At 45.3% G+C, this 27,275-nt stretch overlaps 1 protein-coding gene across 1 annotated transcript in view; it reads right to left on the minus strand.

Moving 5' to 3' along the window:
- Positions 1 to 27,275, minus strand: part of Igf2bp3 (insulin like growth factor 2 mRNA binding protein 3) — a 134,380-nt gene that overhangs the window by 32,458 nt on the left and 74,647 nt on the right. The window contains exons 4-5 of the mRNA XM_028864217.2: positions 15,746 to 15,797; positions 15,598 to 15,661 (exon numbers count right to left, since the gene is read on the minus strand). Coding sequence (XP_028720050.2) covers positions 15,598 to 15,661; positions 15,746 to 15,797 — 116 coding nt within the window. The remainder of the gene's footprint in view (positions 1 to 15,597; positions 15,662 to 15,745; positions 15,798 to 27,275) is intronic.

Consider the following 27,275-nt stretch of genomic DNA (forward strand, 5'->3'; position numbering starts at 1 on the left):
TCCTACCATCACCACACTCTTCTTTGAGGTCTACACCTAGGGAAGGCCAATGGGTTCCAAAGGCACATAATTCCCATCGACCAGGGAGAAACAGAAACGAAAATCAACTTAAATTCTTGACTCAGTTCAACAGCTTAGAAATATAACAAGGGAAGGAGCGCACGCTCCGAAGGAACTCAGCTGAGCAAACACCCTAACAACTGCAGGACACTGCCACACGCGGAGTAAGTCTGTGAGGAGCCACGCCCGGATGACAGCAGCAGCTTCCTCACCTTGGCTGGGGTTTTGATCTGATCTCAGGAAGGGAACCCACAGGAGGGAGAGGGAAGAAAGCTCCTTTTCTATTCACCCCTGACTGTACTTTGTATCTCCTTGGTGAGAGCCTCAGCGTTTGCCCACATTTCCAGCTTTACTGTGACTTCTAGGGCACGGCACACAATTCTGGCACACATCCAGAGTTTTGAAATGAAGTGTATTGGCGGTGGGGATCTCAGAGCACACGTGGGGGGCAGAGGAGGACTCTGTGGAGTCAGTTCTCTCCCTCACCTTTGTGCGGGTCCCAGGGGCTAAGTACAGGTTGTCAGGCTGCACCGTGAGAAGGTGAGGACCGTCACCTGCTGAGTCATCCCACTGTCCCGCCAGACCGAGAGTTAGGACAGAGCAGTGTCTCAGGAGCCCTGTCCGGGCCCTGCTCCAGTGACTCCTCACCTTCTCATCCCATGAACACAGACTGATTTTGCCTTTTAAGAAAGTCTATGTGAGGACACGTGCGTGCACACACTAAGTACCTCTCAGGTCAGCTCCCATCTCTATGTAACATGAGCTCCATCCCATTATAGTCCACCTGGTGTACTTCAGATGGGGAAGCTGAGTGATATCTATATACTGGTGCAGTGTATAGAGCCAAGATTTCAAATGTTCTTATCTCATACCTTCCTATCTCCTCAGGGCAAAGCAAAATGGGGGGGGGGTTCCCACTTTCCTAGGTAACTCAAGCTCTGTGTGAGCGGACTCTGAGCCCAGTTCATGCAGGAGAAGATAAAAGCATCGAGTACTCCCTCTCTCGTGGTCCATGTGGTCATTTCTGGATCTTGGTTCTTTTCCTTATTTGAACATCTACTTTCCGAGTCTTAGATGGAAAGAGGAGGAAAGGAGTCTTAGCACCACACAGGTCTCTGAGAGACAGGATGGAAGGCACAGGCAGCAGCCATGGGGACTCATGGTGCCCTTGGACACAGAATTCTGCTTTCTCCTCATTCCTATCTTGTCCTACATTCCCCAGCACACGTATGAACCCTTGTCCAAGATCTGCAGTTCCCAAATATAGCAGAACAAGGTGCTGTCACCTTTTCTGTGGCTGCCAAGGGCAGCATCTCTGAAAAGGGATCAGCCCTGCCTATCTCACAAACACGAGGTCAGCAGCTCCTCCTAAAGCTATAGCTGTGACGTGTGACACTCTGGGCCTGACTTTTCTCCAGATACGTTGTGTCATGGGACATTTCCACATGATTTTATGTCAGAGGGCGTCCTCCACACAAGCACCAGAGGCCGACTTATTACCAATGCCCTGGTGACAGAACCCTCACACACTGGTCTCTGCTCCCCTCTTCTCCCCCTTCCTCTTAAGCAAATGTAGATTAAGGGCTATAAAATATATTGCCCATTTCTGAAAGTAGAAAATGGAGAGGTTTTATTAATACAGAGATGCACATTTACTATACAAAATTGAAGTTTCAACAATTTTAAAGATTTAAAGTAATTTTAAGCCATTTTAAATGTCAGAAATCATTAAAGATTCTTCCAAAAATCTCACCTAGCTGAAGAGATTACAACTCCTTATATAGACATAAAAAGAGGCCATTCACTGTCTGCCCTTCATTATAAAATTGGGAAGTGAGAAGACTCTTACCATGGAATGAAGGCAGGAATGTTACAAAAGAGAAAGACAGACACACAGACATCCTTCTTCTGGGGACAGAGGAAAGTATATGTTGCCAGATGCTTCTGTGTATTCTGGAACAATCTACACAAAGATATACGTGTCCCAAGAAACAACTCTCTACTTGGCAGAAACTGACTGGTACATTCTACTGCACTGCTTTAAATGGGGCTCCTCTGAAGGAAGAGGTTCTCCCAGGGGGAAGTGAGAAAGCAGAAAGTCGTGGTTCCCAGGGCAGTCGGGGACCCACGTTCCAGTTCAGGTCACTCCCGGCACCCCACATCATGTGCATCAGCTGTGTGTGTGACTGACAGCTGAGATCCCCCTCAGATCACAGCACTCCAAACAAGGCTGCGGAGCAATAGCTAAAGCTCCTTAGTTCGCGGGTTTTAAATCCACCGCTGAAACCTTCGCGTACCCGGTCTGATATTCTGCGCTGCCCTGTGGTGGTGGTGGTCTGCTAAGCACAGGAAACAAGTGTTGTGTTTTCAGTTTCCTCCCGTAGGACCTGAGAGAGGGGCTGTTATAACCATGCAGCAGAACTCAGGGCTGTTATAACCATGCAGCAGAACTCAGGGACCTGAGCCAGCGTGCACTGCCTCGATCCCGCTGTCAATCAGCACTCCAGCAGCTCTGTTGCGACTTTAAATCATTTAGAAGATGTGGAAGGGCCAGCGAGAAGGCTCCATGGGTAAAGGTGTTTCTGACTTACTGGCACAAGACCGAAGACTGGGTTTGATCCCAGTGGAAGACAGAATCAACCCTAGAAGTTTTTTTCTGACTTCTACATAGGCTCAGGCTCACCTGCGCCCACACACATCCCCCCCTACACACACACACACACACACACACACACACACACACACGGATAAAGCCCATACTCGTGTGTACAGACAATAATAAATAAACTTTAAAACAATTAAAGTATGTTTGAGAATTTTTCTGGTTTATAATAATTAACTGTATTGAGTTTATTAGGGCAACAAAAAGGCCTTGCTAGACTAGGAAGTTCACTCTGAGGACCAAGGGGAGGGAGAAGAAAAAAGAACTGATAACCAGGAGTTACATTTACCCCCACATAGCGATCTGAATGATAAAGAAAAGTGGATGGCTTGTAACTAGCATTCTCATCCAGCTTGACTAATAAGTAATCATGCTGCTACACAGAGAGACCATTTTTGGTTTGGTATTTGCTGGCCCACATATAAACTAAAGATTAGGTTCTTTCAATGTCTTTCTAGCAACTGAACCGTGTCTTATGCCTGCTAAGTACATGTTCTTCTACAAAGAGATGCCACTGTCCTATAGTCTCCTTTCCTCACCCCCAGTATCACTGCTATCTGAGGTACATACTATCTGAGTACATACTGAGGTTTAACTACCTCTGAAAGGTCGGGTACCTTGTACCAGGATAGTTTCATTGCTTCCAACAAAACTCATGGTATTTGGGGATGGAACCTTTGGGGTGAATACGGGTAAATAATAGAACTGTGGCTTCATTAGAAGAGGCAAGACCTGAGCAAGGATGGTCAGCTTTGCCATGGGAGGTTCTGCATAGCCTTGGTACTCTACAGTCCCCACTAGCAAGAAAAACCTCATCAGATATAGCCACTGAATCTTGGCTTTTCAGCCTTATACCCATGGATCATATAATCCTTTATTAATGCCTGCTGGGGCATTCAGTCGCAGCTGCAGGAAACAGGGAGGCATATCAGGAATTAGAGGTTGATAATAATTGAGTACAGCCCACTAAGATCTTAGAAACACCCCTGTATGGATGCATCGTAACTGTGGACAAAACACAATCACTTACCTACAAAGGGCTTTGAGACTAAAGTGCTCCTAAAAGAAAAACAAAAACCTATATCGGGGGCTCAGAAGCCAGTCAGTCAGTAAAGTGCGTGCCATGGAAGCATGAGGACCACTGTTTGACTGCCAGCACCCACAAAAAAGGCCAGGAACGGTGGTGCACACTTGCAGTGCCAGGCCAGGGAAAGCAGAGACAGGTGGATCCTGGGGCTCAGTGAGTTCCAGGTCCCAGCAAGAGACTGTGTCTCCAAAACACATCCAGTGAGATGGCTCAGCCAGTAAGGGTTCCTGCTGCCCAGGCTAATGATCTAAGACCCGGGCCCAGGGCCCAGAGGGTGGAGAGATGGAGCTGACTCTCAGAAGGTCTCCTCTGACCTCCACACATACACTACAGCAGGTGCATGCATGTACACATGCAAATAATAATCGTAACTTAAAAGGAAAAACCCCACAGAGCATTGCAGTAAAACTAATTCTGAAATATGTAACATATAGGACGAAGACCGCACAGGTGGAAAATGTAACTGTTCATTTCTGAATGACATGAAATCATTAGCTTTTCTTTTATTTCTTCTTTTGATGTTTTCAATTTGTTTTTATTGAGACAGGGTTTTGCTACATAGCTTAGGCTAGCCTGGAACTAACAAGGCTCTTGCATCAGCCTTCTGTCTTCTTTTCCCATACTTAATCTACTTACATAGTCTTTAAAGTCTAAAAGGGATTTTCTTCCTCAGAGCTCTCAGCCAAGTTACTTCGAACACTTGTAATGGTAATTTCATGAGCTACACAGCAATCTGCAAGGATGGACTCAAAGCTCGGGCAATTCTGGGGGTTTATTTTAGTTTGAGATAGGTGTCAATATTCTGATCTGCCCCTTGAAATCCCGCCCCTTGGTGCCACTCTGCGTCCCGATGTAAAAGCCTCATTCTAAGGAAAAACTCTTCCCCTTCCTCTCTTCTTCCGCCTTTCCTCCCATGAGGTGTGCGCCCTCGACACCTCTCTCTCTCTCTCTTTCTCTCTCTCTCCCTCTCTCTCTCTCTCTCCCTCTCTCTCTCCTCTATCTTTCTCCTCATCTCTCTATTATAATAAACTCTCCACGTGGATGCGACATCAGGGCTGTGTATTACTGGCCGCCGCCGCCGCCATGCCCATATGCTGTGCATCTGCCCAGCATGTTTCCCTGCACACGTGGGATACCTTCTCGGGTTCCCCCCACCCCGACTCCCCCACACACACTGTGCAATGATTCTAAACAACAGAGTCTTGTGTAGACTAGCTTCCCACTTGCTTTGTAGCAAGGATGACCTACTGGGATTACATGTTTGTACACTGCCGGGAGCCGCAGAAATATTTAGTAGGATTCAGCTGACTATGACAAAAGCTATTACCTGGAAGAAGCCAAGGGCCTTCAAGAGTTAAAGCCAAGGCTCAGGGAGACTTGGTGATATTGGCTCTTGAATATTAAACCGTTTCTCCTGCAATAAATTTCTTAGGTGCTATTGTAGCCTCTCCATTTCTAGAGCAACATATTGATTAATCTGTGGGCATAGTTTTTCCATACATAATTAAGGTACTTGGATAACAGTCACACAGGCAAGGCTTCCTTCTTCCAGGCTTTTTGTTTCTCATTTTTTAGCATTAGAATCAGGTATCTTCTTTGCCAGCATCCAAAGCCAGGGCCAGCTCCAGACAAAAGCATTTTACTTGAGATACCTCTTAACCATTCAAGGGCAAATGACAGACAGAATAAGCATTCCAGACCACCTGCTAGTCTCCTGAATTAAGGTAAATATCCATATGGAGACACCACCTAAGCCAGGCAGACATTAGGTATATAACTTGGCTTCTTGTGCAAATTAAGCTCAGACCCTCCTTTCTTACACAGCCTTAGTGGTATCTTTAGACTTCCCTTTTGACATTCAACTTAGAACAAAAGGGCTTTTTTCATACCAGGTACATCAAGCTGTGACACAGACTGCCTAGCTCCACCCACCACCACCACCACCAGATAACAGTGACAGTTACAGTTCCTAAAGAAATATAGGCAGTTTTATTTCACTCGTGATCTATACTAATATTGTAGACTCCTAACATTTTACCTAACCACTTCTAGGAAATTCCCCTTTTCTGATACATTAACCGAGTTCAGCTCCCAGTTGACCCCTCCCCCTCCTTTGACCACCCCCCTTGGGGATGTAAAGGAAAGCCTGACAGTCACTGCCTTTGTGACCCTGTAAGAATTCAAGCCTTGTGACCTTGCTATATGTGACCAAGCCTTGTATGCTGTAACTGAGAACCTCAGAGACTTGAGAGGACTAGAGGGACAAGCCATGATGAGGAGAGAGCCAGGATGAGGATGGAGACGAAGGAACTTAGAACAATGAGAGGACAGGAGAGGAAGGGACAGACAGGAGCCAAGGGTGAGGACAGAACTGAAGCTGTGTAGATAGATTTTTGTTTGTTTGTTTGTTTTTTCGAGACAGGGTTTCTCTGTGTAGTTTTGGTGCCTGTCCTGGATCTTGCTCTGTAGACCAGGCTGGCCTTGAACTCACAGAGATCCGCCTGGCTCTGCCTCCTGAGTGCTGGAAATAAAGGCGTGTGCCACCACCGCCTGCCTTAGATAGATTTTTGACTCAGAAGAATAAAATGAATGGACTAAAGAGTTTCATGTATGTAGATTCATTTTGTATCATTAAGATTAGATTCCTCAGCTGGTTGTTAGATTCTTCCATAGACCCTGGGAAAAGGCATTGGCTGGACCCCAATAGTCTTTGAGAGTACACCACACCAATTTACACAGTGCTGGGACGCAGACCCTAAGCACTGTACCAACTGGGCTGCGTTTTCTGATTTAAAAAAAACAAATAAACAAACAAACAAAAACCAGAAATAAGAATCTAAGCAAAATTGTGTGTGAGGTTTAAATGGCTACACACCTAGTAAGTTCTTTTTCACACACACGCCCTCAGAGAGCAGTGTCAGCCAGAGACTTCAGTTTCTCCAGTATGGAGTGGCTCCTTACTTCCAAATTTTTATTACTTATGGAGTAATACAAGACGTGAGCTTAAAAGTACATTTCTGAAACATGTGCTATGGACTGACTTTTCTTAGCCACAAGGTGGCAGGAATTTCCAGGGGAGATTCTGTTCTAGACACAGCTGGATCCGAGGAATCCTCTCAAACACAACACAGGTCTATGGAGAAGCACCGCACACCGAGAGCAATGGCCATGTGGAGGAATACCCAGTGGCTGCTCCTCTGAGCTCTCACCACCTCCGAGCTGTTAGAAGAAATCTTTTGGAAGGAACAGTTTAGTTATAGCAGCCTCGTGAGCTGGGGTGACAGTGATTCCCACTTAGAGATGAAGATGGACTGGGTACAGGGTTTCTCTGTGTAACCACCCGGAGCCACTCTTTAGACTAGGCTGGCCTGGAACTCACAGAGATCCCCCTGCCTCTGCCTCCTGAGTGCTGGGAGTAAAGGCATGCGCCACCACACTCGGCATTCAGATGGTAGAATGTTTAAAGGGGGAAAAGGGCAAAAAAATAAGGCCACCAGGATGGGCATCCAGCAATCTCTAAAAACCCTTGGGTTCAGAGCCAGGCGAATCTTTGTGAGTTTGAGTCCAGCCAGGTCTACAAAGTGAGATCCAGGACAGGTTCCAAAGCTACACAGAGAAACCCTGTCTCGAAAAAATAAAATAGAAAAAAACAAAAAAAAAAAAAAAACAAAAAAACAAAACAACCCAAAACTCGTGTTTATCTTATATTTTCCATCCAGCAGGAACCTAGCTCTTCTGGCTACTCCTACACATCACTGTAAACATGGGGCATTCCCCACCGACCTCCTGGTTTACTGAGGGTTTACTTGTTGCTCACACGCTTCTATCCTCACAGTTTTAAAAGGTTGGACATCCATGGCCTACAACATCCATGGTGTTTTCTTGCTCTTCGTACATGACATAGTTGAAGAACACAATTTGTAAAACATTGCCTTTACAGTCCTACAACATAATACACAAGGTCTCATAAAATACTGTATTTTTTTTTTAAATAAAGAATACAAACAAGGACAACTAAGAAGTTTAAACACATTAAAAGCGTTCGGGCTCACTTATAAGGGAAATTACCACAAGCACTTTCCCCTGCTAGACTGGTGAGGGTTCACAGAGCCCTATCCTCAGAGAATATGAGAAGCAGACATAGACGAGTCTAAGCTCTGTGAAGATCACACATTGAAAACATAATTCTGGGGCTGGCAGGATGCTAAGCAGGTAGAGGTGTTTTCTGCGCAAGTCTATGACCTAAGTAAATGCTCAGAACACGCGTATCAGCCAAGAGAGAGAACTAACTCGACACAGTCCTTCTTTGACCCTACATGCTCATCGAGGCACATACCCCCACATGCCCCTAATGAATTTTTAAATGTATGTTTATCCTGTGGATATACTCACATGTACCTATAAAAATAAATCTACAAAACTGATTTTCTAACGGTTCATAACTGAAAAAAAACAAAAAAACAAAAAAACAAAAAACACCTTGAAGTTGATTTAAGTACCCAATTTGGAATTAGCCAATGAAGTCATTACACATCCCTATAATCCATTCTACACATTTAGAGAAATATCTTTACAGAGGTGTATTTAAATATATAAAACAGTTGTTACGGTGAAAGAAGAGAGAAAACCACATGTATCTGTCTTCCTTGTGGCTGTCTCACAGAGGCCAAGTTCACTGGCACCAAGGCTGGAAGGTCAGCACTACACACATCTTTACACCTTCAACACCCTAGACCTGAGATTATCATCAGATTTAAAGGAGTCTCACTTGTGTCAAACAAACTCCCATCTTCCTCCCTAGCTTCTCTTTCCTTTCCTAGTAGAATCAAGACTATTGCCTTCGGGGAGCGACCTAGCTGAACTCCTACTTTAAAAGACATTTTTGGGGAATGTGTTAACTTTCTGAAAGCTTTTACGATTTATTATTTCAGGTGACTGCATGCTCGAAGTCACCAGAGTTATCGAAGGGTGGGAGCTGCCCCATGTGGTGCTGGGAAGTCAACTCCAGTCCTTGGTGCACTGCCGAGCCATCTCTCCAGGCCGGAGAGTTATTTTAAAACACGGTGCTGCCGGGCGGTGGTGGCGCACGCCTTTAATCCCAGCACTCGGGAGGCAGAGCCAGGCGGATCTCTTTGAGTTCGAGGCCAGCCTGGGCTACCAAGTGAGTTCCAGGAAAAGGCGCAAAGCTACACAGAGAAACCCTGTCTCAAAAAAAAAAAAAAAACCCAACACGGTGCTATATTACACAAGGACATTTCCACACCAGTCTATTCTCCTTGTATACCACCGCCCCTCACCTTTCTACCCCTCTCGTTAGCCCGCTACGGTCCCACAGTTAAACTCTCACATCACTTATGCATACACAATCTTGTATTTAAAATCTAGGAACCATAAATGAAAGGTAACATTCATCTTCCTCTGACTGGCTTAATTCACTTAGGATGATCTCTAGCTACCCATTTTCCTGTAGATCATGTAACTTCATTATTTTATGGCTATAAACAATTCACTCTATATACACCACCCCTTCCCTGTGCATTCCTCTGTTGCTAGATAGCTCAGCATGCTCCATATTCTAGATGTGTAAATAACACTGGAATAAACATTAAGTGCAAGTGATGTGTTCACCTCGAGTCCTTCAGGTAGCTAATTCAAGGGTAGCAGAGCTACGCCAGACCTCCATATTGATTACCATAGCGACTGAACTGGTTTCCATTTCCACCAGCTATACATAAGACTTCCCTTTTGCCCACATCACCACCAACATCTGTTTGGTTTTTGTTTTGTTTTTTAATGGGTATTATTCTGACGGGGACATGGAATTCCAAGGTAGTAGCTTTATCTTACATTACTAGTAAGGTTGAACTTTTTTTCCATGTTTATTGGTTCTCTTTTGAGAGGGTCCACTCATTTTATTGGGTCATTTATTGACTGGTTTGTCTGGTTTCTTGTTCAGTCTTTTATTTCATTGGATATTCTAGATGTTAATCCTCTGTCAAAAGTATGGCAGAGAAGACTTTGTACCCTTTGGTAGGCTGCCTCTTTACTTGATTACTTATTGCCTTTGCTGTTCTGAAGCTTTTATGTCTCATGAGTTTTCCATTTGTCAACTGCTAACACCGGTTCCCTATTTAGAAAGTCCTGCCTATGCCCACCAGCTACTGGGATACCTCCAGCATTATTCTGTGCTCAGGATTCCTTTTGTTATCCAGGGTCTTTTGCGGTTCCATATCTTATGACATGGACTGCACTAAATTTGTAGATTTCTTTTGGTAGCATAACCAGGTTCACAATATTAATTCACCAAGTCCATAAACGTGTGAAGTTTTTTCATCTTCTAGTGTCTTTAATTTCTTTGAATGTTTTACATTTTTCATTGTAGGAGATTTTGTTTGTTTTTTGCTTCCTTGGTTAGATTTATTCAAAGGTATTTTATTTATTTACTTATTTATTGGCTTGTGGATGGGATTATTTCCCCAATTTCTTTGTAAGTCTGTCATTGGTATATCGGAAGGCTACTGATTTTTTTTTTTATGTTAATCTATCTCCTGATACTTTGCTCACAGTGGTTATCGGCTTTAAGGGTTTTCTGGGGGAGTCTTTAGAGTTTAGAATAATACCATTTGCAAGGAAGGATAGTTGAACTTCCTTTATGATTTATGACCCTTTTCGTCAAGCACTGTATTAACTAAGAGTGGAGAAACCAGAGGCTCTTGTTCATGGGTCAGTGTAAATGTTCTGAGGTTTTCTTCATGTGGTGTGAGAGTAGCTACAGGTTTGTCATAACAGCCTTTATTAGCCTGAGATATTTTCCTTCTAGTTCTAGGGTCTTTAGGGCTTTTCTCATGAGGAGATGTTGGATATTTGTTAAAAAGCCTTTTCTGAGCCAGGTGATGGTGGCACACACCTTTAAACCCAGGACTTGGGAGGCAGAGGCAGCCTGGCCTGTAAGTTTGAGGCCAGCCTGGTATATTAAATGAGTTCCAGGACAGCCAGAGTAGAGTGTCAGGAGCCGAGCAGCCTAATCTCGAATTAGTGTATGAATGCCTGTCCAATGGATCTCTGCAAGGTAAAGCCCTTAGAGATGGTTTCTCACTTGGCAAGGACAGTGGACCACAAGGCAGCGATGGACTTTGCTGAATTCATGCAGCCTGCAGGCTCTTTTCTCTTTCATTATATTGTTGATTCCTTTAATGGTTTTTAGTTTCATTTGTCAATCACACATGCAACAGCTGTAATTTTCCCTGGAAATTCTGTTCTCGAATATTTTCCCCTTAGAATCAGCAGGTGGCTAATGCTTCTCAAATTTCTTATCCGGAATTACTACTACAACTTCTAATCCTAGGAACTTTTCTGACTCAATAGAGACAGTTAGATAAATATGAGAAAACAACACTTGGAACATTAACCATGTCTCACAGTTCTAGAAAGGCATGCCTACACAGAATAGGGGAACAAGGCTCAGGAATACACATAGTGCTCACTGTCGACAGTAAGTTCTTTGGACACCAAGTATATAGAGCCAATGGTAGGATCTGGTATGCTCCAAGTGGAAAAAATACAATACAAACTGTGGGGTAGAGAGATCCATCTTTACCATCCACAGGAGCTTCTTCTATTGGTGGAAGAAGGACTGGTGAGGCGGGCGGGAAAAGAGTGTTTTATCAAAGTCTGCCTTTTACAGAGAGACTGAGACATGGGACCCTCTTGTATAAACAGCAACTGTATAAAAGCATTATCTTACAGACATGAAAGAATTGTCAGGGTTTAAATATTGTTGTCCTTAAAGAAATGTACCCATGTCTATTACTTTTGAACGTTGTAACCTCAGGTAGCTGCCAGCGGACTTAAGTGCTGTGAGAGCAGGATGTGTCTGGCTGGCTATTTAGTTAAGCTGCAAAAAATGCTGAACTCTATGTCTAGAGTAATGTTATGTAGGGGGTGGAAAAGTGTATTTAGGGAAACAAGGGGAACAAGGAGGGTTTTATAATGATTATGATGTATTTCTTTTTTTAGTGTCTTTTTTAAATTTAAAAAAATTTTTTTTTAAAGATTTATTTATTTATTTATTATGTATACAGTGTTCTGCCTGCATGTCTGCAGGCCAGAAGAGGGCGCCAGATCTCACTACAGATGGTTGTGAGCCACCATGTGGTTGGTGGGAATTGAACTCAGGACCTCTGGAACAGCAGCCAGTGCTCTTAACCTCTGAGCCATTTCTCCAGCCCCAAATTTTAAAAAATTTTAAAATTCATTTTACATACTAACCACAGATCCACATTCATCCCTCCTCTCGCTCCTTCCCAGCCCTCCCATCACAACCCACCCCCCATGCCCTCCTCCAAAAAGGCATGAGCTCTCATGGGGAGTCAGCAAAGCCTGGTACATTCAGTTGAGTCAGGACCAAGCCCCTCCTCGCTGCATCAAGGCCTACCAAAGGCATCCCACCATCCCACTGTAGGTAATGGGCTCCAGAAAGCCAGCTCATTCCCCAAGGATAGATCCTGATCCCACTGCCAGGGGCCCCTCAAACAGACCCAGTTACACAACTGTTTCCCGCATGCAGAGGACCCAGTTTGGTCCATGCAGGCTTCACAGCTGTTGGTCTAAAGTATGTTACTTCCTACAAGCTTGGTTCAGTTGTCTCTGCAGATTCCCCATCGTGATCTTGACCCCCCTTGCTCATACAATCCCTCTTCCCTCTCTTCAACTGGACTCCCAGAGTTCAGGTGGTGCTTGGCTGTGGATCTCTGCATCTGCTTCCATCAGTTATTGGATGAAAGCTCTATAATGACATTTAGGGTAGTCACCAATCTGATTACCGGGGTAAGCCAGCTCAGGCACCCTCTCCACTATTTCTAGTAGTCTAATCTGGAGTCGTCCTTGTGGATTCCTGAGAATTTCCCTAACAACTGGTTTCTTCCTATCCCCATAATGTCTCCTTCTATCAAGATATAATGTATTTCTTAAAAGTCAAAAATAGAAGCCAATAAAAAAAAATGTTCATGTAAGCCTTGTTAAACAAAACAAAAAAGTCTTAAAGTATAAATAAAAACAGCTCGAGCTACTGGTGGCCACTTGAGTTCAATCCACCTGGTGGTCAGAATCTTCCTTGAGCAGACACTCCTTCCCCATCTCAGGACCTGAACCTAAGCTGAGGCTGGATCTCAAGGGGGGAAAAAAAAAGCCTTTTCTGCATGTATGGAAATTATGTAATGATTTGTCTTTTAGGCTATTTGTGTATATTGACCTGAACTATTGACCTGAACATGTTGAAGCATTGATGCATCTGGAATGACGCCAAATTGATCATGGTGAAACATCTTTCTGATGCATCATTAATTCATTTTGAGAAATTCTACATCTGCATTCATCAGGAGGAATTGCCTGTAACTTTCTCTTCTTGTTGTCTCTTTATCTAGTTTTGGTATACAGTTAGTACCAGCTTGGTAAAGAGTTTGGCGGTTTTCCTATATTTTCTAATGTAGGGACTGATTTGAGGAGCACTGGTGTTCCTCAGACAGCTGGTAGAATTTAGCAGTGGATCCATCTGGGCCTGAACGTTTTTTAGCTGGGGGACTTTCTTATTAGTGTTTCAATCTCACTGCTTTATCTACTTAAAATTTTTATGCTGTTTTAGTTTAATTTTGTTAGGTCAATAATCATCTAGACATTATCCATTTCTTTCAGATTTTCCAATTCAGTGGAATACATGGTTTTGTTTTGGTTTGGTTTTAAGGCAAATTAATGATTTTCTGCATTTCAATGGTATCTGTTGTGATGCCTCCTTTTCAATGAAGTCTTGATTTGGGTTTTCTCTCTCTTGCTCAGTTTGGCTAAGGATCTGTCAACTTTACAAAGAACCAACTCTGTTTCGATACTTTGTATTATTTCTGTTCCATTTCATTAATTTCTATTCTAATCTTAATTACATCTTTCCCTCTGATGGGGGTGGTAGGAAAAGTAAACAGAAAGGAAAACTTGGGAAGAGGGCAGTTTTGACTAATATAATGAAAAGAACAACATAAAGAAAGATAATCAATCCGACAACCTGGAAAAGTCCCAACTCCCAGGACACTCAGACACTGAGCCCCTGGAAACCACGCTGCACACCTTCTTTGTAAAGGGCTGTCAAAAGGAAAATGAAAAAGAATAGAGAAAAAGGAGAAGAAAAATGGAAGAAAAAGAGCAAAGACAGTAACAGAGCAGGGCAGAGCCAGCCTGCTAAACCAACAGGAATATTAACAAAGGAGCAACAATCGTGGGGAGAAAGAGCATGATGGGGCGTGAGTCTGAATACAGTCTTCTTTGCTGGTTCCGGTGTCTCTGGGCTCCTCCCCCAGCTCTCAGATGCCTTCCACACTTCTGGGCAGATCTTTGCAAGCTCAGGTCATGGATGCTGCTACAGCGGAGATGGTCTTCCATTGGTCAAATCACAGCTCTAGGCAAGTCCTTCAGGAAGGGGGTGGGCTGTAAAGGTGGTTCTTGCTCCTGGCAGACCCTTGCCAAGTCAGGTCACAGGTCCTGTCATCCTGGGTGAGGCTGGGGGACAAATGCTAACCCTATACCTGGGCAGTCACCTCCAAGCTTCCAGTCACCCACCTGGATGGCTGCGCTGCAGGTACAGATCTCTTACCAGCTGACTGGAAATGATGGCCCTGCCCCCTCAAGTCCTTTCTGACATCTGGTAGATAGTCTAGAACCTGAGTCTGTGACCCTGCAGACTCTGGATCTGCTCAGCTTCCCCCGGCTTAGTTCTGGTACAAAGTTCATCCCCTTAAGTCTAGAGGCAATCAGCTGGCTAAGTTTTCAGTGTACAGTCATCCCTAACACTTGCTCTGGGGCCATCAGGCCATCCACTTGGCAGGGGTCTTTGAAAAAGCTTTCTCCAGATGAGGACCAACTGGCTAGACTGTACCAGCAACAGGGCTGCCATGGGCTTCCAGAAGTCTCCTAGCACAGGAAGACAGGCAGCACCCAATGTGAGTGCACTTCAAGATCTGGATGGGACTCCTCCGCTCCATGAAGAGGTTGTTCCTCAAGCTCAACCTGAATTCTCACTGTTAAAGTTCATTTCCCATCCCCCTTAGGACTTAGGGATGACCAAAGGGGTCCTTCCAACTCTCCCACAGAAAAGACCAGTGCATTCTTGCCCTCTGTCTGGAGGGAGGGGAGACCAGTCCTGTTAGGTACTCGGTACCATGTCTGCGTTCATGGTCTAGGCAGAGCTATCAAAGGCAGTTTCTGTGGGTCCCTTTTTTTTTTCTCCCAACACCTATAAAACTATCATGGGCTGATCTGAAAAGCTGTTAGTTGCAAGGTGTATTCACTTTGCAAGGTTCAATGTCCGCTCACTCTTAGTGAGCTGGGTAATTGTGACTGACTTCAGGGAGGAAAATGCTAAGATTGAACTGGTGTGAGTTTCACGCGGTCAACTTACCAGCTGCAGATAAAAGGTGTGCTAAGGCACCAAAGGAGAGCTAAGGAGGCAAATGACAGAATTTGGAAAAAAATACTCAGGCCCAAGGCTTTCTGCAAGCAGGGTGCAGCTTAGCTCTCTACGTCATTCTGTAAATGGCGTTAAAGATAAATTTAAAGTGGAGCAAACCTCAAACGCAGATTCCCACTGGTCATGCAGATTGAAAAGACATAATTGCAGAGTCAAACGTACAAAGTAAAATTTCGTTTTGTGACCCACCTGCCCTTCTTCAGTCAAAGAGACCACAAATAGAAGTGATTGGACTCAACCTAGTTATTAGAGACAGACAAGAAGGGTCAGACTGCTTACTGTCTGGCTTGGTCCTTACTGGAGTAGGTTACATTTACAACTGCGGTTTCGGAGTCCGTGTTCACTAGGGGGAGAGAGAGAGAATTGGTTAGTTTTCTTTCTGCTTCCTTCCTATTATAAATTTGAAAGCAATTCAGAAGACAGGTACCTTGCTCACAGCTCTCCACCACTCCATACTGGACTAGTAAACTATCCAGCACCTAGCAGGATGGGGAGAGAAAATTGTAAGTTTTGAGTTTCCCACGTTATTAACCAGGGCAGGAATATACAGTCTCAAATCACAAGTAATCACGATGGAAACGAGTCAACGAATTACTGGGACTTGGCACTACAGAAGCGCAAGGCCACACTCACTGCTCCTCTGTCTCCTACGCCTGCCCATGCCTGTCCCCCAGCCTGCAGCTCTCTGCTGGAGGGCACCTGCTGCCCTCAGCACACCCCACTCTCCAGGCAGAAGGCAAGTTGCACGTTATTTCTCACACACGAATGCATCATACATCTTACTTCCTCCGTGGATTCAGAGTCATAAGACAAGGCCTGTGTGGAAGAGTTTTATCTGTAAGATGATCCTTAAAAAACAAAACAAAACAAAAAAAAACACCACCACTTCCTTTTTTAGCGCTACTGATTCTAGCAAGACAAGATAAGCACAGGCACAGAGAGAGCAACCCAAAGCACACTTGAAGTAGCCGTCAGCACGTAGGCAGCTATGAAAGGCGTCAGGTGGTGCGAACACTTCTAGATCGGAACTAGAGTGGAACATGTAAACACAAAGCTGTTCCCTCTCTCCTGAGCTGTAAGCTACTCTGACAGAGAAGCTATTAAAACAGTAACTATAGGTCCGTTATAACAACATCACAGAAGCCAACTTCAGCTGCCCTTAGCCTCCAAGGTTTTTCTCCCCTTGAAATGTTAAGCAAAATTAGCTTCTATATATTTGTAGCAAATTGCTTACTAATTTAATTGCCAAAATATGAAAGGCTGTAAGCAGCCCCTGAAGATGCTGGTGCCGGGACACAGTAAACTGCTGAGAAGCATGCTACATTTTAAAGGCAATTTCCTACTTCATCGTGAGTCCTTACTTCCTTCAAAGGATACTTCACTTCACCTTCTGTGGTAACCCTTCTGCTTCGGCCTACTAGTTGTCTGGGAACGTGCTCTCATCAAGGAAGGCTGACTCCTAACGTGTTAATAGAATGCCCTTTCTCTTTCCTTTTGAGACAGGGCCTCACCTAACTCGGTCTGGCTTCCAACTCACTATGCAGCTGTAACTTGGACCTGTTGAAAGCTGAGGTATTAGGGTGGTTGAGGAGGAGGGAGCAGGCAATAAGGGATAATTACTTATTTAGTATGTTTACTTAATCATTCTTAGCTCTTTCTAACAGCAATTTGCTTGGTAATTAAATGTGTTAGCTTTCAGTTTTGCGTCTGCTACCTCAGCTTTATTACTCCAGAGAGTGCTGAGTCCTGCAGCCTGTGGACCTCGAGGTAAAACCTACACCATAAATAAACGGGCGGAGCCAATGCTCTCCAAAAGCTCCGCTGGCAAACGGGTCCATCTGCACAGTGTACGATGCTCATACACTCATGTGCGCACACAGAATGCACACGCGCACACGCACACACACACACACACACGTGCACAAGTAAAAGTTGAAGTTTAGGAAGCATATTTCAAATTTTTACAGTGTATTATTTAATCAGATTTAACATATTCAAAACAGAACTTCTTGTACCCTTAAACTTTTTTGTTGTTGTTGTTTTGGTTTTCTCAAGACAGGATTTCTCTGTATAGCCCTAGCTGTCCTGGAACTTGCTTTGTAGACCAAGCTGGTCTGGAACTCATAGAGATCCACCTGCCTCTGCCTCCCGAGCACTGGGATTAAAGGCACACACACCACCACCGCCCAGCTCACTTAAACATCGTATGCCCAAGAATAAGTAGATGCTGCTGGTTACTGAGTACACTGTATAAAATCTGCCATCTACTACACTCAAAATGGTAAACTTCATAGAATATAAATCATACTCAAATAAAGGTAACTTTAAAATCAGACGAAACCAACAAAACTGTAATCCTTACAAGAAAGAGGTCCAGCATCAGTCTTGGTATCCAGTTGTGAACAAATTAACAACACAACCTGGCACCACATGAGCAGCTTACATCCAGGCTGCAGGGGGATTTCATCCTCTGCCCATTCTCAGAGAATGGGTAGAGAATGAGCAGAGTCTGCCAATGGCCTAACTATCCTGGGCAGGTGCAGTGGCGCCTTCAATCCCAGCCTGGCCTACATAAGGAGCTCCAGGCCAGCCACAGCTACATAGAAAGACCCTGTCTCAAAAATTAAGTAAATAGCTGGGCGGCGGCGGTGCACGCCTTTAATCCTGGCACTCAGGAGGCAGAGGCAGGTGGATCTTTGTGAGTTCGAGGCCAGCCTGACCTACAAAGTTAGTTTCAAGACAGCCAGAGTTGTTTAACACCGAGAAACTCCTGTCTCGAAAAAACAAATTAAAAAAATTAAGTAAATAAATAAAATCCTCAAAAATGAAATGGGGCCCTGTCTGATCATGGTTTTTCAGGTCAACAGTCACTTGCCCAGAGCACCAGCATCTCCTAAGGCTGACACTTGGGCTCATCCTCATGACGTAGATGATATGCTGCTGTGTTCCTGTACCAGTCACATCTACTGCCTAAGCCCTGGCTCTTGCTTCTTCCCTTACATAGTTCTAATATTTCCACAAACCTCTCAGGAACCGGAATCCATACTTAAATGACTTTATCTCACTCAAGCTGGATTAGAAACATTTCTCCATGCTCAGTGAAGTTTAAATCCAACAGAAGGAGAAAGAGTATGTCAAAGCAGTGCCATGGTGGGAGTTCCTCCTCTTAGGACTTAGAAACCCCCCGGACGTGAAGGACCCCCTGTTATGTTGTTCCCCCGGAAGCACAGACAGCAAGGACAGAGTCAGAGGACAAACACAAAGGTTATGGCTTTCCTGACCGTGGTGGTCAAGAGTCAAGGTCACTCCCAACAGCCTAGACTGCAAACAACCTCCACATCTATCAACAGATGGGTGAAGAAACATGGTCATAAAAGGAAGCATTTACATACACCACAGCATAGATAAACCTTGAAAATACTCTGCCAAATGACTGAAGCCAGGCACACTGACTGATCCCACTGTATGAATGTCTGGAATACCAAATCCCACAGAGGCGGGAAGCAGACAACTGGTTTCTGAAAGACAGGTAGGAGGGGAAGTGGCCAGCAACAGCTGGAGGTTCTTTCTGGGGTTATAAAACCTTTCCAAAGTCGCAGTGGTGGTTGGAAATAAACTGTGACACACTAAAAACCAGTGCCCCGTGCACGTCAAATGGTAGACTGCAGAGGACATGAACTCCAGCTCAACAAAGCTGTTGAGTCTTACTGAAGTTCAGCAAATGACACAAAATTTGATATATTCTGATATTCTGCATTGTTGTGTAACAGTTTCCTCTGAGACCAAAACATTCCATCATGGAGGACGCTCCTTAAGCATAGGAAGGTAAACAACTCAAAACAGTTTAAGGAAGTCCCTGAAACTGACCACATTCACTAGGTCCCTCCCACAGAGTAAACAATAAAAAACCCCAGACGCAGGAGAGCTGAGCTGCAAAGACGACTGAGACCAGACCAGCACCTGGAAGAAGCAGAAACCAGCAGAGCTGCCTCAAAGGAGTGTAGATCAACGGGGGCACTGGACAGGGCGCTCTCCAGCCTGCTGAGCTGCCCGCAGGCTGTGCAGTGAGCTCCAGGTCCCCAGCTTTGTGAGCTGTCACCCATTCTAGGGTGGGCTTTGGTGATATGGCCATCTTTGAGTCATTTTTGCTCCTGTAACCAACCCATATATGTTCCTATAAGCAGCCTCAATAAAACTCCTTGGTTCAACAAGTTGGACTTGGGTGGTATCTCTACTTTGGTTTGTTGTAGATTTCCTGAGGTAAGAAGATGTGTATGTGTCTCCCCAGGAAAAGTTCTGTCACAGAACATGCCTACACTCGTGAAACCATCACAATCATCAAGAAAGCAGTTTCCTCCTGTGTCTCTTCAACTTAGTAGTGAGTGCTATTTATTCCTATCCATCCACGATGATTTCAATAGACAGCTGAAAATACCCATGTAACTCCAGCTTCCTCTGCCACCCTGGCCTCAGCAACTCCAGCTTCCTCTGCCACCCCGGCCTCAGCAACTCCAGCTTCCTCTGCCACCCCGGCCTCAGCTCTACCGAAACCTCCTCTGGTGTTCCTGCTGCTTTCCTACCAGCATCTCATGCTGTCTGAACCATGAACCCACAGTGCCTGCCTCCAGTCCGGCTCTGTCTTCCTGCCAGAAGCTACATAATCCTAAAGGAGTTTCAAATAACGGATGTGTGCTGTCCATACTTCAACATGGCTATGTGTGTACACACACACACACACACACACACACACACACACACACACACACACACACACGTTTAATCCCAACACCTATGCTCCAGCCATACTTTCAACACTGAGTGGTAAAGAGTCTGCCTCTGTGTTTTTTTTTCCCTCTGAGTGTGTCTGTTTCTCTGTCTATCTCTCATCCCCAACAACTGATCCTGGAAATGAAAGCAGTATCATTTTATCATCTCCTTCCTAAACTTTTCTCACACACTATACTAACAATTATTACTCTTGGTGACATTGATATCCGGTGTGTGACAGTAATCTATTTGTCACATCACACTAGCTGTTAAAGCTGGAAGGTAATTCATAACACACACACACACACACACACACACACACACACGGCCTCTTTGTAAGCTTTCTGTGCTAAAATGGTCTTTAGCTTTTCACATGGTGGGGCAACACTGGGCACAACAGTCTCCATGCCAATCTATATCCGCCGGTTCTCCTTCATCCCTCCTCCAAGCAAAGATGTACTGAGCTCTAGTACTGTGAAACAAGCTCATGGCTTACATTTGCTTAGTCCATGCCTAGCTAAGTGAGAACGACTGAAACAGATGAACAGGAAGACACAAAGTAGCACTTGTCCACTGTGGTGATACATAGCTGTAACTCCAGGGCTCAGGCGGCTAGGCAAGAGAACTGTCAAGGGTTTGAAGTCAAACTACACTATGTAACAAGTCCTGACTTTAAAAAGAGGTTTTTGTCCTGAGTGCAAAGAAAGCTAATCTTCGGTTCCATTAAAGGTCCACGGTGATTTAGGCTAACAAATTCATGCCAAAAGCACAGCCTGAGGTCACTTTTAGCACCCACACTGCCGTGAAACTCAAGTACAACTCAAAAGGCAGGGGCGTGCAAACACACTATCACCTAGCAACCTCCCGACACTGAAGCCGGTCTTTAGACACCAGGAAGGCTCAACACAGACACGATCATTCCTCATGTCAGAGGAGGCGGAGCCATGCCGCTAGAAGTCACTTTGCAGAGCTCGGGATGGGCAGACAAGGGAAGGAACTTCCTTCAGATGCACCCAACACTTTCTCAGGAACAGGCCCAGGAACTTTGTTCTTACTTTCCCCTCCCTGCACTGGGTGGTTTTGTGTGTCAACTTGACACAAGCTATAGATAGAGTCATCAGAGGAAGGAGCCTCAGTTGAGGAAAGGCCTCCATGAGATCCAGCTGTAAGGCATTTTCTCATTCAGTGATCACTGAGGGAGGCCCCAGCCTATGGTGGGTGGTGCCATCTCTGGGCTGCTGGTCCTGGGTTCTATAAGAAGGCAGACTGAGCAAGCTATGAGAAGCAAGGCAGTGAGCAGCTCCCCCCCATGGCCTCTGCATCAGTTCCTGCTTCTGGATCCTGCCCTGTCTGAGTTCCTGTCCTGACTTCCTTCAGTGATGAGCAGCAATGCTGAAGTGTAAGCCAAATCAACCCCTTCCTCCCCAGCTTGCCTTTTGGTCCTGGTGTTTTGTCGCAGCAGTAGAAACCCTAAGTAAGACACCCCCCACGTCTGTTTCTTTGTTCTGCATCTCTGTGAAAAGACGAGCTATGTGACAAAAGGCACCATTTCTAGTAAATACTGACCCAAACCAAACAAAATAAAGGTGCCACCTTATTGTTTCTCTAAATATCACCAACACAACACTTTGGATAAGACGTCTTACAGCACATCTCAGGACAGCTTCCGGGTCAGGAGGGCTTGCACTCACAGATCATCGGCTGCACAGCATTCCCTATCACCAGGAAAGCCCTCCCGGGCTCACACAGATGCCCAATGTGGAGTCATCAGAGTAAAAGCATGTCTTCTGGAAACTGTAACTTTCACTAATTAGACCCTCTAGCCAGGTGAGGAGGAGGCCCTTCAGCATTCATTCAGTCATGTGATGAGAGGCAGAAGGGCAGTCGTCTCTCCCAACCCCCCGCCCACCGTCTCTATGGTCATGTGAAAGGGCATCCGGAGCGCCCATGTTTCCACTGGGCAGAGCTGAGCCACGCTGGCTTTAAAAAGCTGAGTGAACAAGTCACACCCTTGACTAAATCCCTAACAAGTCCCGGGAAGTCCCTGTGTGACCCGCTCATCCTGTTTTGCATATACCATTCTCTCCAATTCACCAGCTGTCTTTGGTTATGAATTGTGCTGTCTGGAAGCACTCTGTCCATCACTCACACCACACACTCCCATAATGTAACAGCATCTCATTTCACAGCTAGATGAACTGGCAAGGAGGCTTAGGAGTGGTGGTCACGTGACCTCCCCCCACCCCAAGCTGTCAGGGGCGGGAGCCCAAACTCTTTTAACCTCCTGGTCAACTAAATTGCTTCAATTCCAAGTCCATCTAAACCAGAACATAAACACACCAACAAGAACGGGTGCAATTCTTGCTGGGCCATCACCTGCGTCAGAGTGTACGCTGCCCTGAGGAAAGGGCTTTATCTAAGCCCTGGGCTAAGCTCGGGTCCCAAGCATTAGCTCCAAGTCCCCATCTCCCACTTCCTCAGACAAGGAATCCACAGCATCGCTCCGGGCTCAGTCTTTCCCAATGCTGCAGGCAGGATTCCACTTACACAAAAAACTGAGTCCACTGAAAAAGGAACAGGGTTTGTGGAGGTCAGGGCTCAGGAGGAGGCGAATGGGGAGCAGCCGCTACGGAGGTCTCTCAGGGATAACGAAATGGTTCTAAAATGAGTGGTGGCCATGCAATACACTAACACCTGATTGTGCACGGTGGTTAATGTTATGGGGTGTGAATTGTACCCCATTTCTTTAAGAGCTATTTCTGAGTGTTTATGTTTACACATCTACACGCACACTCAGGGCAGCAGCCCCCTTTCATTTTCACACTTGTACACCCAGTTCCACTTAAATCCCTCCCACACACCCCAAATGCACCCGACGTCTCCATCACAGATGATGAGCCGGGGTGGATTTTAAGTAACTGGCCTAAGTGTGGTCTTCCTCACCTCGCTCCCCAGCCAGCCGATATCTTGAATAATCCATGTTAACAAACACAAACCTATTCTTCTTTTCAAGTGCCACAGGACATCTCCAGAACCAACTGTCACTATTTATTACCTCTTTCTTCAGCCCACAGTCCACCCCAACAGAAGAATCCAAGAGACAGGACAGTGACAGCCTGGCCCTTCCAGGCCTCAGCCCCCAAAGCCAAGGATGAAAGGCTGGAGAATTCTAGAACCAGCCAGCATGGTGGCACAAACCTGTAACATGAATCTGACAAGCTGAGCCTGGAGGGCTTTGAATCAGGGGCCAACTGGACTACACGGTAAGACCTTGTCAAAAACAAAACCCTACAAATCAAACAATTTTAGAACCCACTAACTTATTCCTTAAACAGTAGAGCAGAACCATGGCCAGAGGAAAATGGAATGGTAGGACACAGGGTCAAAGTCTAGTCAGCACTTGCCTGGCACGTGAGGCCCTCACTCATCTCTAGAACCGTGGAGAGGAAAGCGGTCCAGTTACAATTCTCACAGAATTCTGAGTGCATCACTGGTGTGTAGTGAGACTAGGTAGTGAGACTCCACTGGAGGAAACTAATTTTTAATTTGCAGGTGGTCATCAACTGCAGATAGCTTCTAGGTTAGAGGTGGGGGCTTCTCCCCATCCCACTCTTAGCACTGACACCCCTCAGGCCTCTCTTTGTCCGGGAGCTCATCGGTTAGGCTAGGCTGGAGGGCAGGTCAGCAAACTGCAGGGACCCTCCAGTCTGCCTTCCCAGCGCTGGGAAGACAAGCATGAGCCACCATGTGGCGATTTTGCACAGGTTCTGGGGAGCAAACCCAGGCCTCCACACTTTGGAGGCAAGCACTGAACCTTCTCCAGCCCTCTTTATGGCCTTCACCAAACAAGTAAACATGGAAAGATGAAGAGGTGCCCTCCAAAGTCAGTGCTGTTAAGGATGCTGCCCACAGATGAACACCTCGTGATAAAACTTGCCGGAAGACTAAATGAAAGAAAAGGACAACTGTCTCCCCTTCATGTTAGGACTGAGCTTAGCATAAGAGGGTTTCAGTGTTGCATCTAACGAGCATAGTTAAGAGCGCCAGACCAGCAAACACACAATTTGGTGCACCAGCAGTTAGGAAAATCACAGCAGCTCCCGCTGCAAAAAAAAAAAAAAAAAAAAGCAACAATCTCAGCTAGTAAATGTCAGAGCCGATACACAGGGGGGCACTGAAAGAGGCCACAGAAAATCCTTCAAGCTAGGTACAGTGGTTCATGCCTGTTGTTCCAGAAGGCTAAGGCAGGTGGATTGTTGTGAGTTCAATGGTTAGCCTGGACTACAGAATGAGACTGTTTCAAAGACAGACAGACAGACAAAGAGGCGGGGGGGGGGGGATTTTAGGTAGATATGTGGTGATGCACTTCTGTGATTCCAGCTGATTACAGCTTTCAGAAGGCTGAGTCAAGAGAACAGAGGGTTCGAAGGCAGCCTGGGCAAAATGGAGAGAAGCTATTCTTTACCTTTGACGCACTAACTTCATTTCTGTTTAGTCAACATTAAAGAAATCACCTGGAATATGAGTGAAAATCTATGCACAGACATGTTCATTGACGGGTCAATTGCTAGAATGAGGCTAAAAATCACTTTCATAGGCAGTGATGTGGAATGGTTTAGATAATTACAAACCACACAGAAAACAGGGTAATTAACAATCATTAAAAACACTTACAGAGGCCAAGGACATTTTTTAAATGTTAAAACTTTTGTGCTTCAGCTGGGCTTGGTGACACAGACTTGGCTAACCCAGAGAGCTGAAGAGAGATCCCGTCACACAATAAATATAAAAAGAGGGCAGCTGTCTAGCCAGTTTGAACCCCTTGATTCAATCCCAAGTAATGACCCCGAGGCTTCACAGAATGCTTCAAGAAAATGAAGACAGCCACAGAAAGGGGTATTTGCAAACCATGTATGTGATGAGGGGTGTGTATATGGGGTATTTAAAGAACTCCCAATTTTCCTGTATCATTCAGGCACTGCTAGTAGGAATATAAACTAGTCCAGTCATTTTGGGAATCAATCTGATAGTTCTTGGAAAGCTACCACATGCCTCACCAGTCCCACTCATTAGGTACATACCCTTCAAAACTCTGACAATCTCTACCCACCACAAACACGCACACAGCGTTCCCAGGGGCACTCACACAGCTTACAGCTGCTATGACCAATGGACAGACTGTACTCGGTATATTCACATAAGTCAAGTACATGTTAAAATACGGCACCTTGAAAATACTATGCTGAGATGCCACCGTGAGCATGCTGATGGTGCACCTATAAGTCGGGGACTCGAGAGACTGAGGCAGGAGGCCTGCCAACACCAGACTACCCTGGTTACATAGTAGGACCTGGCCTAAAACACCAAACCCAACAATAAAGCTGGGCATTCAAGTCCACACATGGAATAACTATTTCCATTAAATATCCAGAACAGGTAATCTACAAAAACATAGGTCGGCTAGTATTTCTAAGTTCGAGGAAGAGGCTAGTTAGCAAGCAAAGAGGCAATTGTAACACCCTCAGGTTGTTTTAGGGGGCAATAAAAATATTATGAAATTAATGGTCATGTTTCTGAACCTGTGGACACTCTAAAAAAGCCACTGTATTGTGCACTCTATAGGGTGAATTTTATAGTCTATGAATTATGGTTCAATTTAAAACATAACAGAGCATAAAGTAAAACATGCCTGCCATGCTAAGAAACTGAGTCCCTGGCCAGGCAGTGGTGGCACACACCTTTAATCCCAGCACTTGGGAGGCAGTGGCAGATGGATCTCTGTGAGTTCGAGGCCAGCCTGGTCTGCAGAGTGAATTCCAGGACAGCCAGGGCTACACGGAGAAACCCTGACTTGAAAAACCAGAGAGAGGGAGAAACTGAGTCCCATAACAGAATTACTTCAGGAGAAAGAAAAACCTGCCTCTTCCACCTTTATCACTCTCCCAATTTTCTACTGTGAGCGTGTACTTTTCTAGTCAGGAAAAAGTAAAACCAACAACAACCAAGAAAACCCAACATGAATTATGTAAGTTACACTGACTTTCAGAAATTGTTTGAAGAAGTAAGGAATGCCAAGAAAACAGTGTGTCTTTCTTATATTTAAGGTTCTCCCTGAGGAAGTGAGAAGCCAAGCACGGGGAACAGTTCAGCAATCCAGGACTCCACTTGGCTTGGACTATGCACATCCCTGTCCTAAGAATCCGCCTGCACCAGCTGCACAGAATACTCTGGACTGTGGAATAAGCCCCCCCCCCATCAAAACGCATACTCTGTCCTGTTCCATGCATAGTTTCTATCCCAATGTATGTCTGGAGAGTCCTGATTCAGAGGGTAAGCAGAGGATTACTTTGTCAATGAAAACAGTCGGTGGCCCACCACCACTTCCGACTCATTTGTACTGCTGCTCCATCTGGAATAACGGGAGCGTGTGGTTCCATCCCTGAGTAAGGAGCAGGAACCTGGTCCAGCCCTTGGGCACACGGGCCACAGAAGCACACTGAGCCAGAGGAGAGCAACATGCGGCAATGACCTGGGAATTGGTGGAAAAGAGAAAGCCACTGGCTTCCTTGCCCCCCGGAGTGCTGAGCGCGCCGCTGAGACACGGCCAGGTTGGGTCAAGGCCCAGTGGAATCCCTCCCCTTCACAGTATTTGTTTTCCATGACAGGCCCACCCACATTTCCTAAGGAGTCTGGTTCCTTCTTAACCTCTGGACATGGGTGCTGGGAATTGAACCCGGGTCCTCCGGAAGAGCAGCCGGTGCTCTTAACTCTGAGCCCTCTCTCCAGCCTCTTGTTTCTTTTTTCTATTAGTTTTTTTGCTTTTTGAGTCTCCTGTATATGGCTCAGACTAGCCTGGGACTCATGATTCTTTTGCCTTAGCCTCCCAAGTGCTGGGATTAGACCTGTGCCACCATGACTCGCTTTACCATAATGCTTACATTGAAATTTGCATTGTGTAGTAGATGAACACACACACACACACATATACACACACATATACACACACACACACACACACAAAAAAAAAAAAAAAAAAAAAAAAAAAACAATAACAAAGGCCTTTTGGTAAGACAACTCCAGATTTAGGTTCAAAATACTCCTTATGAGGAGTAAGGGAATGTTTTAATCTCCCAGGTCTGTTTCCACAAAACAAGAAGCTTAAAACAGAAATCCATCCTATCACAGACTAG

Source organism: Peromyscus leucopus, chromosome 3 (genome assembly GCF_004664715.2).
Source record: "Peromyscus leucopus breed LL Stock chromosome 3, UCI_PerLeu_2.1, whole genome shotgun sequence".
Taxonomy (NCBI): domain Eukaryota; kingdom Metazoa; phylum Chordata; class Mammalia; order Rodentia; family Cricetidae; genus Peromyscus; species Peromyscus leucopus.